This window comes from Rhinatrema bivittatum, chromosome 6, assembly GCF_901001135.1.
Source record: "Rhinatrema bivittatum chromosome 6, aRhiBiv1.1, whole genome shotgun sequence".
NCBI classification, from domain to species: Eukaryota; Metazoa; Chordata; class Amphibia; order Gymnophiona; family Rhinatrematidae; genus Rhinatrema; species Rhinatrema bivittatum.
The window spans coordinates 272,356,015-272,372,280 of record NC_042620.1 but is presented as its reverse complement, the minus strand read 5'-3'; the positions used below and the strand labels follow the sequence as shown (position 1 = coordinate 272,372,280).

At 43.2% G+C, this 16,266-nt stretch overlaps 1 protein-coding gene across 1 annotated transcript in view; it reads left to right on the top strand.

Annotated features, from left to right (window-relative positions):
* ITGB1BP2 (integrin subunit beta 1 binding protein 2) overlaps window positions 1-9,007 on the top strand; it is a 69,508-nt gene extending 60,501 nt beyond the window's left edge. The window contains exons 10-11 of the mRNA XM_029607223.1: window positions 3,941-4,003; window positions 8,122-9,007. Coding sequence (XP_029463083.1) covers window positions 3,941-4,003; window positions 8,122-8,370 — 312 coding nt within the window. The 3' untranslated portion in view covers window positions 8,371-9,007. The remainder of the gene's footprint in view (window positions 1-3,940; window positions 4,004-8,121) is intronic.
* Window positions 9,008-16,266: the final 7,259 nt, after the last annotated feature.

The following is a 16,266-nucleotide window of genomic DNA, read 5'->3' as shown; positions in this document are numbered from 1 at the left end:
CTAATACTTCCCATAGATGAAACCATTGAAAAAACATTAAATATCGCCAACATGTACCTTGACATCATAAAACAATTACTAAACCAAATGGAGCTAGTAATCAACATAAAGAAAACAGAATTCCTACATCTAGAACACAAAAAGACAGATCATTCAAAACACTATCACACTCAAAAACAACCAAAAGATTGAACTAGCGGAGAAAGTATGGAACCTAGGAGTTATAATTGACACCGAATTAAGCTTAAAACATATATCCTTAAATGTTAGAGAAGGATACGCTAAACTTATGGTACTCAGAAGACTCAAACCACTTCTAACGTCAAAGAACTTTCGTTCAGTCCTACAAGCATTGATTTTTGCAAGCACTGACTACTGTAATGCGCTACTACTAGGCCTACCATACATCTCACTCAGACCACTACAAATTCTACAAAACACTGCTGCAAGAATTTTGACCGGTAAAAGTAAGAGAGACCACATCACCAAAACCTCAGCTGAGTTACACTGGTTACCTGTTGAGCAGAGAATACAGGCTTAACACAGCCTTCCGCGTACATGTACCAAACAGAAACCTAAGATCAGCGAATAAAGCACTCCTTACTATCCCATCAATTAAGACAGCAAGACTAACTCAAGTAAGAGAGAGAGCACTATCCTTGGCAGGACCTACACTGTGGAACACCATGCCACTAGAGTTAAGGTTGCAAAAAGACAACAAAACCTTCAGAAAAGGCTTAAAAACCTGGCTATTCAAGCAAGCCTACTAAACAGAGAAGGGGAAACAGTGAGGCAGGCGAAGTGAGAGATATGAACAACTAAAGTGTGTAGCTATATTTCTATCTGTTTTTACCCTACCTTCTCGTCTTCACCAGAAGAGAAGTTGACACTTATAAAGCTAGAATTGTTTTTAAACTGATAATTACTGGACAGTATTGTACCACAAACCAATTATAGCATTTAGAAAACTATGTACTGAATCATTACGGCACTTATGTAAATTAATATATCTCAGCATCCTTATTTTATGTGCTCTATTGTAAACCGTTGTGACGGATCCTTCTTAACGACGGTATAGAAAAGATTTAAATAAATAAATAAATCTTACAGGGAAGCTATTGCTTAAGTTTATTGTAATATTTTGTGAGCTCCAATTTTCCTTTAAATCTTGGTATCCAACATTACCTTAATATAATGATTTATGTTATGTTATAAATATTATGTATGCCTTTGAAAATAAGATGTATAATCTCTTTATTCATAATTTAATGGATAGTGTATTATATTCTGACAATGCAAAATAAAAAAAAAAAGGAAAGAAAATAGCACAGCTTGCGATTTTTCAGGCAGGCTCCATTATTTTATTATCATGACATTGCCTAGCACTGAGCTGCTTTCCAACAATTTGCAAAGTATTTGCAACCAAGGCAGCCCATTACCATGTTGGTGTTATTAGGGTTAAAATGATACATGGTATTAAAATACCATGCATTATCACAACTCATTTACCACCTGCTCAATGCCTAATATGGTTTGGTAAATGACTCCCAGGAAGGATAACTTGAAAACATATGCACACACCCAGATTTGCATGTATATGGGCAGCTGCAAATTTGCTTCTGTATTTTATAACTTACTCAGATTATAAAACCTACTCAGGTTATAAAATACTTGCAAATATGCATTTAAACAAGTGCAAATGAAATAAAAAAAAACTCGCTAGTTAAGTTGCAAGTTATCCAGCTAAGTAGTGACATTTTTCTGGACAAGTTCTGACTTATCCAGCTAAGTAGCAGCAAAGCCTTAAAACACTACTTTTCCAGCTCTGCTGGGTTTGTTGCTACTTAGCTGGACAAGTCAGAACTTGTCTGGGTAAATGCTGCTACTTTCCCGGATAAGTCGGAATTTAACCAGATGTGTATGCAAATGATATTCTCACGTATTTCTTTACTTCTAATTTTAAAGTTATACTTTAGATTTAACCCAGTAAGTTGGCTTTTACATCTATAACTTATAAGATTTTCTAACATGCGCACGACAAAGACATTTCCAATTTTATCAATTAGTCTACCACTTTGCCCAATACATCTGTAGGTCATCGAGTCCCTTCTGGCTCTTCAGCCTGAATTCCTCCCACCAGTTCACCCAGACCCCTTACCCAGTCAGTATTTCACTTTTAAGAAGTTTACAATCACTTACTCCAGATAAGGAGCAAGAGATAACTGTGCCGGGTAAATGTGAATATTCTCACGGCTTTCTGAAGGCCTTGAGAGAGGATGAAAATTGCTTAGAAGAGGACTGTCAAAATGTTAAACCCTATGCAAAAACTCTTCAGGAAGTCAGAATGTATGCGTAGGATGTAAAAGAAATATCTCTTAGGCTTCCATAATATAGAAGAAGCTGACATTTTCCACAGAAGAAGCTGAAGGTCTAGAGGTCTTGCTATGAAGTTGGAAGGAGGCAGGCTAAAAGGATGATGGTGGATGCCTAAAATTGCCCACCAAGCAGAAATGGTAACAATGGAAATAGTGTCAGAATTTAAACATGCTTGAGAAGGATACAAAGGAAAGTGCTAAAGAGCAAGGTAGGGAAGAGAACAAAGCAGAAACAGGGTCTGTAGGGTCTGCTGTGACACAGTATATATGGAAAACTGGGTGAGTAAAAGATCCTTATCTGCTGTCAACTGTTAGTTTACTGCAGGACCTTATACACATACTCCATGAGCCATGCATGATACAGTGACTTGTATACACAGATACTCTGAGTTGTGTAGCACACTGAGGCAAGCCCAGGGGACACTACAACCTGTAGAAGAAGCAATGATATATATGGACATGTATGGATACACCACAGACTGTATGGTGCTCAGAAACATGGACATGGATGCACTACAGTTTACTTATTCAATGTTTTATTAAAATTTATGAGTCACTTTCCAGATTTTACAATAAAATCACCCAAAGTAATGTACATAAAATAGTATAAACCAATACATATAATTCATATTGTAAAATAAACTAACAAAAGAAAAACAAATTAAATGAAAAAAACCCAAAAGCACTGAGGAGTATGCACACAAATCTACCACAGGTTGTGAATGGTATACACAGGTACACTGCAATCCATATACCATGCACAGATGTATGCAAGTGGACATACTGAAGGGTGCATTTAGCACATTCTTCTACACTTTGGTAGTATATGCTACCATGGCAAGGGGCTTGCACATACCAACACGTCACAGACTGTAGATGGAACAATGTCACGGACACGCTGCAGTAATGTGTGTATACAGAGACTCTGCAGGTTGTATATCCTACAGGGGCTGATTATGGGGCAGATCAGCCAGGTGGATGCCTGTGGGGGACGCTGGGAGCTTGAGCCATTGGCTCTTTGCTGGGGGACAAAGAAGAAGGGGTGGGAGGCAGAGCCGGCAGGGACCATCCCTTAGCATCAGCAGCTACCACTGGCTGGTCCAGCGGCTGTCGCTGAGGAGAGGGGCGCTGGACTGGAGTCTATCCCTCTGTTGCTGTGTGGGGGGAGAGAGCGGGAGGCTGGGCATAGCTCTGGCTTACCTGGGGTGTCCACCTGGCTCAGTCCGGTCCCAAGGACATAGACACACCACAGGCTGCATATGAACAAATGACATATAGCCCTTCTTTTCCTACCTTTTATTTCAATCAGTTATTCTATATATTGCTTTGGCAATACATATAAGCTTGTTATGCCATAAAGCTAAGTGAATATATTTACAAGGAAACACCACAGTCTGTTTATAGAAAAATAAGAAGTGGAAAAATATTTCACAGGCTGTGTGCTCACACTGATATATGCACAAAATTAAACTGCAGACTTTTGCTAAGAATATATAAATTAGCAACCAAATTAATCTACCTCTATACCTTCCTTCTTCTCCTTTCTCTATTCTCTTCTCTTCCAGCTTGATATATGCATCACATTTGAAAAAAGCAAAGTTTTCCAGAAGACAATGAATCTCTGGGGTGTAAGTACTGCTTTTAAACATGATATAATATATAAGGGCCACTCAAACTGGATGCAGTCTCTCTCCAAGGAAGGAAACCTGTCCCAGATCTCAGAGAAGTCTCTGCACAGCTATGTCACCATTGCTTGCTTCTGTCCTTCAATTTATTCACCTGTCCCTGGTATTCAGTTCTGCCCTGCAGTAATAAATGAGATCCTCACTTTATCCCCTGTCCTGCAGCAGTAAATGATCCCCTCACTTTATCCCCAATTGCACGCACAGGGGCCACTTTCGCCCGTGCAGGCATCCATCTTCACCTCCGGGAGGCAGGGGAGCCGATGTCCGTCTTCGGAGGAGGGCTGCGAAAAAGTCAGTCGTTGCTTTACACTGCCAGTCCTGTCTCCCCTCCTCCCGGAGCAAGGCTGCTTTTCACACCTTGCTCCGGGAGGAGGGGAGAGAGAGGACTGGCAATCTCTTGCGGCTGCGAAAAAAAAAAGTTAGTCGTTGCTTTACACATGGGACTGTGAGGAGGGAGGAGGCCTTAGCTGCTGGGGGGAGCAGGGAATTGATGTGGTGAAAACAAGAGTCCCCCAAAAGAAAACAGGCAAAGTGCTGGAAGAAAGTGGAGGGAGGGGGAAGAAAAAATACAGGAAAGCTTCAAAGCATGTCAGGTCAATCCAGTAAAGTAAAGCAGCCTTGCTTCAGGAGGAGGAGAGAGAGGACTGGCAATCCTGACCATCCACTTCATTGCAACTTTTTTTTTTTCACTTTAGATTTTTTTCACTTTCATTGCTTCGGGAGGAGGGGGGAGAGGACTGGGGCTGCCCCGGAGACCAGCATCCATTGACACAGCCAGGGCAGGTGAGCATAGGAGAACTGTCCACTTCCTGGTACCTGTCATTTCAAAATGACAGATACCAGCATGTCCATGAAGCATTAGGCCCATGCACCCAGGTTACTGTATGGCACTGTATAGCACTCTATACAGTAAAATGGGTTGCACAGGCCTAACGCTTCAGACACTTCTTAGACTCAGCTTGCATTTGCAAGCTATTTACATACAGGATCAAGCAGTAGGTGAGCTGGACTGTGCATGCAGAAACCATGGGTGCACCAGGCACTAACACAGCTCTTCCTACCACTAGTTAGTTACTGGATCAACCTGTTTATCCCCTGTCCCTACAGCAGTAAATGATCCCCTCACTTTATCCCCTGTCCCTACAGCAGTAAATGAGATCCTACAACATTAACAGGCTGATGCAATATTGGCTCACATAAAATGGGCACCCAATGCATTATTTAAATGAGGGGTCATGTTAAAAAGGATGCATTAGGGATAAATTGCATGTCCCTAGTGTGTAAATGGGACACACAATCAGTTGCCTAGGAGAAGCAGCTGTGCACCAGTTAAGAAAATGTACATTCAACTAATGGGCTTCTGTTTCCCTAACAGGATCAGAGGCAAAAATGTTTTTCATGCTGCATCCTGTGGTTACTCCTACTTAGTATCAGGACAACTGTGACACTTTCACCCATCCATACACAGTCAATTGCATCAGTTCCAGGGTCCAATCCCTGAACAAGCTTTCCTGATCCCTTAAACTCAAACAGAAGTTTTGTGGTTTATCCTCACAACTCCCCAGGCAGGGTTTAAACCCTCCCAGCCTGGATGGAAGGCAGAAGCCCTCCCCACTGAGCCAGCAACTCAATTTCCAAACACTGGCTTCAGAAGTTCATCTCAAAGTCCAAAGTCTGGCCCCATGGGCCTAACTGCCACCTCCCTCCATACCTCTGGGATATCAACTCTTCCCCAAAGGTACAACCACCCACTGGCAGTCTCTCAAACAATATCCTTAAGTGGGTACATCCAGATAGTAACACAGCCTGTATCTCCCAGCTCACCTTCCTGGAAGTCACACCAGTCACCCATCTAAGCAGGCGCACCAAAGTTCTAGTCGTGCAGTGCAGTGCAGTGCAGTGCAGTGCAGTGCAGTGCAGTGCAGTGCAGTGCAGTGCAGTGCAGTGCAGTGCAGTGCAGTGCAGTGCAGTGCAGTGCAGTGCAGTGCAGTGCAGTCCTTCTCCTTCAGTCCCCAGCAGGAGACCAAAACTGCTGGGTTAGGGAGTCCCTTTTATACTCTACAAACTCCTCCTCCTCTGCCAGCTGATTGGCTCCAGGGACGTCCCACCCTTAACCTCCCACACCTGTGTGTTTGTCTCTATGGTTGCAGGGGAAGCCACCAGTGTATATCCTTGACTGTGTCACCTGGGTTTTCTTCCCCCTCCTTCTAGAACTTTGGTTCCAGGGGTTTTTTTGTTCCTGGCTTTATTCTACCTACTCAGACTGGCATAGTGACCCCGTCACAACAATACTAATTGGGAGGAACCATGGAAAAGCTGTATTTTGAGCTTTTTTGTGGTTTTGTGGGGTTTTTTTTTTCTTAGATGGCTTGAAGCGCTTAAAAGTTAACGCCAACCTTGGCATTAAGTTTTCCATGTTAAAATGTGCGCACCGGGCACACGGTGATTTTTGCATTGGGGGGTAATAGCAAATAGCCTCATCTACATGCATTTACATATGATGAGCATAATTAGCTATGTGCTGGTTTGGATACATGTTTCAGACATGCTAATCCCCTTGTTGCATCGGGTTTTAGCCTAGCGCATCCAAAACATGAGTCCAAGAGTTCGTTAGCCTATGTGCTAGGCTCAGCACATGATATAACATTGGGCTGTAAATGAGATCTCACTTTATCCCCTCTTCCTATAGCTTAGTTCTGTCATTTTTTTACATTTACATTTAAAATCTATTTATAACTCGATACATCCGATAGTTTGTACCAGTTTACTGCATACATACATAATTGAAATCAAAGACATCAACAACATAATAAACAATACACTGATGCATCGGCATTGTTACATATTTTTGGAAATCAGTTTTATTATTCATCCCCAAACCTTTGCCTAGCCAAGTGTGCTTTGCAAACTTTCTTGAAGCTTTTAAAGCAAGATATTTAGCGTTATTTATTGGGTAAGGAATTCCACATCTCTGGGGCTGCCACTGAGAAACTTTCTTTCCCATTATACCCAGTCGTGCCACTTTGATAGATGTAACCTTATTCCCAGATCTTAATGCTTGGTTTGGTTTATGTATTCTTAGGATGGAATTGAACCACAGAACTGAATTATTATGTAATAATTTATGAACAATTGTAAATAGTTTGTATTCTATTCTGAATTGTATGTGAAGCCAATGAAGAGAGGACAGTACTGGTGTGATGGGTTGCTGCATATCTGTACCAGACAATAAACTGGCTGCTGAATTTTGTAAAATCTGCATAACTCTTATTATGTTTGCTGGTAGGCCAGGTAGGCATTACAGTAATCCATAACAGAATTAGCGCTTAAAGCACTGTATGGAAATCTTGAGGTTCAAGTATCAATTAAAAATTGTTTAGCATACGCAGTTTGAAAACTACATTTTTTAACCATGTTATTAATGTGAGGTTTCATAGATAACGTACTATCTGTTATGACATTTGGATTACATGCTTGTTTAATTACTATATTTTGACCTTTAAATGTAAAGAATTTTGGGAAGTCACTGTGTTGCTGATTTCTTTTTGAGAATATGACAATTTCAGATTTGTCAACATTTAATTGAAGTTTGTTATATGAGAGCCAAGAGGATATAACAGTCAAATATATATCAAGTAACCAGAAGAGAAAGACCAGGATTGTTGATAAGGAAAAAAGCACTGTATGTCATTGGCATAAATACAGTGTTAATATTGAGACTGGAAAGCAGTTTACAAAGTGGAGCAAGACGTATATTAAAGAGTGTCACAGATACAGTGGACCCCTGTGGTACACCAGAATTTAGTGTGTACCATTTTGAATGAGCATCACTGACTTTGATTTGAAGAGATCTTTCTGATCTGTCATGAAACAGTGAGACTCTCACTTTATGTCCTGTCCCCACACTTCAGTCTTGCATTGGAGGATTTTATGAAACTTATCACTGATATTTCATCCTTATTAATTTGTATGAAAGAGACTGTTCCTCCTGTATGATGAACATGGACAAAATCATGACCTACCCAAGGCCATCTTTAAATTTTTTCTTTCTCTCTCTACAGGTCATTGACACTGAGAAGAGCTTTATTATTATGCTCCCCACCAAGGTAGAAATCACTCTGAAGAAAGCTGACCTTGTGACCTGGGGAAAGCTAGAGCTTCCCCAGCCTCTGCTCCAGAAGGAAGTAGCATTTTCAGGGTGTGACTTAGATGGAGCAAATGCCAAGATACTTCAGCAAGAGGAGTGCCAAGATTCAGAAGACAGCCTAAGCTGGTCTGAGGAGGAAGAGGAAAACCTATCCAGTCAATAATAATTTCCAGGTTTTTGGAAAGTAGATCATCAAACCTGTGTTTCCAGTATTGAGATGGAGCCTTTTGGGTGATAATTCCTTCTGAGTCTTACAAACCAATATCCTTCATTAATGAACATCTGAAAATCTTAGCCAAAAATTTCTGCTGAATTGAATGGTCCAAGATCTGGCTAAAGATGGTCAAATGGGGTTTGTCTGGGGAAGGTGTGTTTTACTGAATTTTAGGAAGATTATTGCTGCAGTTCAGGTGGCCAAGATGGTCGATACTAATGCTGGTTAGTTTAGACACGGAAAAGGCCTTTGAGAAGGTCTCCTGGGAATTTACATTTTGGGTGTTAGATAAACATGGATTACAAATTAATATTATAAAAACTGGATCCCCAGAGGTATGGTTTTATTCAATGCATGTTTATCAAATGACTTCAAATTAAATAGAGGGACAAGGCAGGGTACCACAATCCCCCTTGCTTTGCATACTGACCCTAGAGACAGTGGAAATTAATCTTAAAGAATCTGGGACTTTTTTAGAGATTAAAGTTGGCAATAAAGAAATTAAAATATCATGGTTTGAGGGATACACTGTATTTTATGTGCAGAATCTCATTGTTGAGCTAATAAAAGAATTTTGTAAATTCAATGGTTTGTGAATTAATTTTGGCAAGTCAATGGTTCTTCCTCTCCATCCTACAATCAAGGAGGACTGGGAAAAAGAGTTCCCTTTTAAATGGGAAGAATGTGCAATATATATTTAGAAGGGGTGAGTGTTGGGGGCAGGGCAAGGTTTGTTTTATTTAGTTATGGGACTTTTTTGTGTTTTTTTTATTCCATTTGTGTTTGATTTTAAAATAATTACACACAAAAGCACCTCTCAGACCTCTCTCGCCTCTTATGCATCTGTGGATCTTGTCTTCATGGATAGGAGTGAGACCCAAAGGAGAAACATCTGTGTAATCCCTTTTCATCAGGGTTCCTTCAGGGGCTGCAAGGGTGGTGAGTAACTCTTCTGCAGCCCCGGAACTGATGAAAACCACCAGAGTTCAACCAATTGGGGACCAGAAAAATCTGGAAGGCCCAAGGGGAGATTCATATAAAACAGGGTCCACCCATCAGTTGTGCAGTTCCAAAGTAACTCAAAATCATTGAAGAGTCCAAAACAATATGAATTTTAAAAAGCCATAACAAGAATCTCAAGGTACAGTCCATCCAAAAAGAAACTAGAAAAACAAATAACAGTCACTTACAGTCTCCAAACAGTTCAATATTCCCAAAACAAGAATTTACTTCAAATGTTATCTTAGTCCTTCCTAAATTACCCCAAGGTTGTCAGGTTAAAGCTCCCAAAGCACTAGCATCTCATTTTTCTCTTCACTGTGGGTTTCCCCCAGGGCCAGTGCTAGCTTTTTTTTTTTTTTTTGCTGCTCTGTGCTAACAATTACTGTGCTGCTGCCCCCCATTCATTCATCTCCCTCCAGTAATCTACACTCGTCTAAAATCTGTCATTCCTCCCTACTCTGGTCCAGCCCCTCTCCTCTGGAACCCATGGCCAGTGCATGGTTATTAGATGCTGTAGGAGAACTTTAAATGTGCACCCCCCACCCCATTCCAGCCCTCTACCCACACACACACGCGCAATTAAAAATGATGTATTTATAATACATTTTACATTGAAAAGAACTTTCAGAGTAAAGTCTTCTGAGGTAAAAATATCACTTACAAGAACCTGTATTTTATATTTACATTCACTGATGTGGTGCCAACCAGAAAACCCTGCAAAAAATACCCATTTGGGTTACATTAGCCACTCTCAAGTCTTCAGGTACAATTGATGATTTTAATGATAGGTTACAAATTTTTACTAATAGGTCTAAAATGTCATTTTTGAGTTCCTTCAGAACCCTGGGGTGTATACCATCCGGTCCAGGTGATTTACTACTCTTCAGTTTGTCAGTCAGGCCTACCATATCTTCTAGGTTCACCGTGATTTGGTTCAGTCCATCTGAATCATTACCCATGAAAATCTTCTCCAGTAACTTCAGTTAGTCAGCCAGAGTGGCTCACTGCTCTCTTGATTAACAAATGTTGGTACCTAATCAAACTAAATCACACTACCTTAACACCTTTCCAAGATGAGTAACTGAACTGAACTTTTCAATCTTTTTACTTAGGTATACACTGCTCCTAGTTTATTTTTAGCTTCTGGCTAACTTTTTTTTTGTCTTTTTGTTTTTAATATATAAACTCTCTAACTTCTGGTTATTAGCTGCCTTACAGACTATTAAAAATAAACACACTAATTATTAGCTGCCTTACTGACTATTTAAAAATACAAACAGTCTAACTTCTGTTTATTCGCTGCCTTACTATTAAAAGCACAAACACACAAACACATAAATAATATTCCCAAATAGTTAACTTCACCCCAATACTTTAAAAAAAGAAAATTTCCCAAGCAAAAACTTACTGATTCCTTTCAGCTACCAGCAAGGTGATCCTCTCCTCTCAGTGCTCCCACTGGAGACATAGTGGCACCTGAGCCCTCAGCAAAGCTACTGGTTGGGGAGGAGGGGCTTCCAGTTGGAGAAGCACTCCAGAGACAAGATGAACTTAATGAAACACCCGAGGTAGCTTTTGATGCCTTCCACCAAGGGGATAATGTTGAAGGTGAGCCAGACCCCCAGGTCAGCATTGATGGGGAGGAGGGTACTCAGCCCTTGAAAAGAGTAATTAAACCTATGCATAAGCTTATGTATGATACCTAGGGGTGCCTTCTGATATCCCACTGCAAGCAGCCTCCCGGGGTGTAGTGGCCATTATACAAAGAACATTGGGTTTGACTCGAATTCGATAATGTGAATATTGCTAATATTGCTGTTTGGCTAGTCAGTATGGAATGTGTATTAGGCAGATACTACATGTTAACCTGGTTTCCTTTTCAGAAGCGTGAGGGCACGCTCTCCGGTTAAGTGGGGGGGAGATGTGGCCGGACTTGCCTGATTTGGGTCCCTGCCCTCCTGACCTTACCTGGCGCAGGGATATATAATGTAAACAAAAAAACCCAAAAACTGGACTGGTGACAACTGTTTCAGTTTAAATCCAGCTTGAGACTTGTGCTGTTGCAGAAACCAGCCATTATCTGATTACAAGAGGCACAGGAAGTTCAGTTACTATCATGAGCCAATGGGGAGCCAACTGTATTACCAGGAGAGAGGATGAGAATGCCAGACCAATCAGAAAAAAAAACAAAAAACAAACAAAGCCTAAAGCATGAGGGATCCGTACTGTGTTTTTGTTTTGGTAATGAGCCGAGCTACTGAGCTGAGCTAAACCTTTAAGGGAACGAGAGAAAGGAGAGGAGACATATCAGCATTGGAGAGCAGTTGGAGAGGGAGATCAGAGAGCTGTGCTGGGGATAGGATCCCCCCCCCTCCCCACTTCAACCACAGCTTTAAAGGAGACGGAGTGCACAGCAGAAGGAGAGTCCAAGAGTTTCAACTGCAGGAGCCAGGAGTTTACGTCCCCCTCCTGCAGGACCGATTTCAGCTAAGTAGCCCTAAATTGTTCAGCAGCAGTACAAAAGGTTATGCTTTCGTTCTTTGTACCTGCCTTGCAATATTGACATCAGACTGTTGCATCAGTAAGCTGCCAGATAAGCACTGCTGTTAGCTACTGAGTAGAGACCTGCTCTGAATTTTCAACTCCCTGCATCAGGGCGGGGAACCAGCGTGTTTCCTCTTGTTTGGAGCTTCTATAAGACTGGAGCTTCCCCAGAGAGTGCCACTACATTTCAACTAATATAGCCTTCATTGATTATGCTTTAAGGGAATATACACTTCTTGGACTGGGGACTATGAGAGAAACAGTAGAACACATTCTGATACACTGGAGTGAAATTTACCTTTAGGGTTTTGGGTAAACAAAGTTTTCCAGAGTACAGTCTAAGCAGGCAAATCAACAGACTGCAAGGAATAATTCAAGTTGATCATTGTCATGGTTGACTTTGCAGGTTGCTTGGTTTAATATCAAGTAATATTGGGCCATTTAGTGACTGTTATGCTTATTGTCTCGTGCTATTAATAATGATTTTCCCTTCTTTTGCTTTATCAGTTCTGTATGCATCGTTCTACTTACCTGTTAATAGTAAAAGAATTGAATGCTTACGGTAGAGTGGTGATTTTCTATACTGTACTCTGTTCCCAGGGGTGGGTGGGAACCACAGGGACCCATAAAAGAGAGTATCGGGGCATTTGGATTATCTATCCCAGAGGTGGTAACATAACCCGCACTTCCCCACTCTGACACTCATACCCACGGGTGCAAGTGGGGGTTATTCTTTTTGTGCAGCCCCTCTCCCTTGGCAGCATAATACTTGAGGGGGTGCTACAATTGCAATACGCTTGTGATTTCACAACTCTAAATGATTGTGTCATCTAAAAATTTGATCACCTCACTTGTCATTCCTCTTTCCAGATCATTTATATATTAAAAAGCAGCAGTCCAAGTACAGATCCCTGAGGTACTCCACTTTTTACCTTTCTCAACTAAGAAAACTAACCATTTCATTCTGCTGTCTGTTTCCAATCTTTTTGATGCATTTGGCAGTCTGCGAGTTCCTCCTTCGAACTGCCAGACTTACCACCAGGCCCGAGCCACTTTCACTGGCCCTCAATGTAGCCAAGTAACCCCATGCAGTCATGGTAGGCCGCTGCATTTCACTGGGCCCCGACATTCTCAATGCAACGTGTGGCAGTATACCGCCTACACTCTTCCTGGACTCCACTAGGCACCTGTGTGCACCCGCCCAACCGCTCCAGATTTAAAGGGCCCGCGTCAGGAAATCCCCTGTGGCTCCTACTGTTGACTTCGTGGGCTCTGGCTTATGAAAGGCCCTTCGGTCCTCACCTCAGCAACAGGTCTCCCTACGTTCCATAGTGCGATTTGCCTCTGCATTCTCTGTCTTCATTCTCAAGTCCCTGTGTTCCAGTTCCTTGGTCCTTGTCTTTGTTCTTCAGTTCCTGTGGAATTTTGTCTCCCCCTCCAGTTGCAGAGGTCCTTGTCTTCGTTTTCAGTGTCTGTGGTCCTTCTTTAGCTCTTCTGTGTGTTCCTGGTATGCTGTTATGCTCCTTGCCTTCCTGCCCTGCCTACCTGTGTCTTCTTCCTATGGACAGACACCCAGTCATGATGGGGATCAGTGCTCTTAGATAATGGGGGGGGGGGATGTGGGGGGAATTCTCTGGATGTGAGGGTGATGTTTGAGAATAGGGGTGGGTATGGTAGGCAACATGGTGGTTGTGTAGGAGGTAGAAGGCAGGTATGGGGTAATGGGATATTGAAGTGAGTGGGGAGTAGATAGCTGAGGAACCAGGAGGGGGAGAAATACCAGCAGAGAGGTTATGGGTGGAGAAGATATGACAAAGGGAAAAGGAGAGCACAGAGGCTAGAGATGGGATAGGGCGTTGGGAGGTCAATGAAGAGATGCAGTTGGGCTCCCAGACCCCGAAGGGTCTAAACCGATAGCGTGGAGCCGACTGGATGGCAGTATCGAGAGGACGAGTCAGCTGGAGAATCTACCTATCTAGGAGTCTGTAGCATCACAATAGCTTGAGAGGGAGCACAGTTCAGGGGGGCTGGTGGAGAGTTTGATTGAAGATGAAGGTGTAGAGGGAGTAGCTTGTAAGAGGCGGCACGAAGGGGCAGGCTCCTTTGTCGCGCTCCTTTGGTGCACAGCGCCTACGGCTCACCGGAGCAGCTTTTGAAGAGGATCCCACGTCACTCCGCTGAGGTCAGAGGTGGGCGGAGTTTCTTTTGCTGCAGGCCAGCGATGTCGGGTGATGCAGGTGAGGGCCGATCGCAGGGCCTGGGAGGTCAGCTGGGGCACTTCTGTGGTCGGAGGCGTTGGGCGCAGCGGCCGAAAGGGAGGAGCAGGCTCACTGGAGCAGCTTTTGAAGAGAATCCCATTATTACTGCACTACCAACTTGGTTAATGTCCCTAATTCTCTTAGCATTTCATTGTCCATCTCATCATTTTGACCAGGTGGACAATAGTATATTCCTTTTGCTATACTCTTCCTCAACACACAGGGGATTTCTATCAATAAAGTTTCTATTGTGCATTTATTTTCTTGCAGGACTCTCTTTTCTGTTGGACTCTAGGCCATCCTGGACATAAAGTGCCACTCCCCTACCAAGTTGCTCCTCCCTATCATTGCCATATAATTTGTACCCTGGTATGGCACTATCCCATTGGCTCTCATCCTTCCACCATGTCTCTGGTGCCAATTAAGTCTCTCTCATCATTCATTGCTATACACTTTAACTCTCCCATCTTACTTCTTCGAGTCCTGGCATTGGCATACAGCTATTTCAAAGTGTGGGGGTTTTTTTTGGTTTGTATTAACAGCCTGCCTTTCAGATGACATAGATAATTTGGAATTTTTTTAGCTGAGGTGATATTTACTTAAAGGTACATGGACTACTTTTGCTTTTATTGGAACCTCACGGTTGGGATGCCCTAAAGCTCTTGTTTCATTAGTATCCTTCAAAGTTACCTCCATCCGAACCATGCTCTGCTGGGCGACCGTTGGCTTTCCCCTTTATTCTACTATCCTATGGGGCAAAATTCCTGCCTGATGCGAAGTTCTGCTACCCCCGAGGAGGTACAGTCTGGTTTCTCAAAGATGAGACGTAACTGGTGGAAAAACTCCTTTAAATCATGGAACATGGAGTCTTCATGCTCCCTCAGGGGCAGATTTTCAAAGGGATACGCGCGTACCCCCCCGAAAACCTGCCCCAACCTCCCTCTGCGCGTGCCAAGCCTATGTTGAATAGGCTCGGCGGCCCGCGCAAGCCCAGGGACGCGCGTAAGTCCCAGGGCTTTGCTAGGAGAGCGTGTCGGGGGGGAGTGTCACGGCAATGTGTCATTCGGGGGCGGGGCCATGGGCGTGGTTCCAGCCCAGGGGCGTTTCGGGGGCATGGCTGAGGCCTCTAACACCGCTCCCAGGCCGGGGAATTGCGTGCCGGCCGCCTGGCGTAACTTTTCTAACAAAGGTAGGGGGGTTTTAGATAGGGCTGGTGGGGTGGAAGCAAAAGTATGTATGGTTCTTTGACTCTAGCTGTAGGAAATAGGGTTGACTGGAAATCAAAGTTCATCCTGTACTGGTACAAGCAGCCCCTAAATTCCTTAGGGTCCCCATGATAATGGGTAGGCGGTGGCAACTGTGGAATGGGCCACTGAGCCATTGGGGGTGGAGGCAGTAGAGGAGGTGGCTGCAAGGCATCCCATTCTCAATACAAATTTCTAGCATGCCGGTTACCTGATCCAAGATGACTTGCTGCTGTTGGATGTGCTTGGCTAGCCCTGGAATAGCCTTTAAGTTGGCCAGGTCAGCCAAGTGCATGGACTCAGCAACCTGTAAGGAAGATGGACTCTTGCGCTGTGGGGTGGCTGATGCAGCCCAGGGAGCAAACCCCCTATGCTCACACCTCGACATCATCTCCTGGAGCCTCAGGAAATTTCCCACACTGGGGCCTTTAAATTGAGACCATTAGAAACAGCAGGATGGTGGTGTCCCAGCTGCAGAGACTCCCTTGACATCAGCACTCCTGGGGGTGAGTGTGGCTAGTTGCAGGGCTGTCCTTCAACCAGCCAAATATAACAACAGGTGCACTTTCATAAGAAAGAGAGTTTGTTAATAGAAGGCAAGAGGAAGCGCAGTTGCTTATCTGTAGCAGGTGTTCCCCTAGGACAGCAGGATGTTAGTCCTCACAAGTGGGTGACATAGAAAACTTTTATCAAAGTTTCTAGAAGCTTGGACCAGCACGTGGAGCATGCCCAACATGCTGCTATCTGCATGTTCACACAAAGTCCCCCCCCCCTTCTGTTTTGTAATATAGATGAAA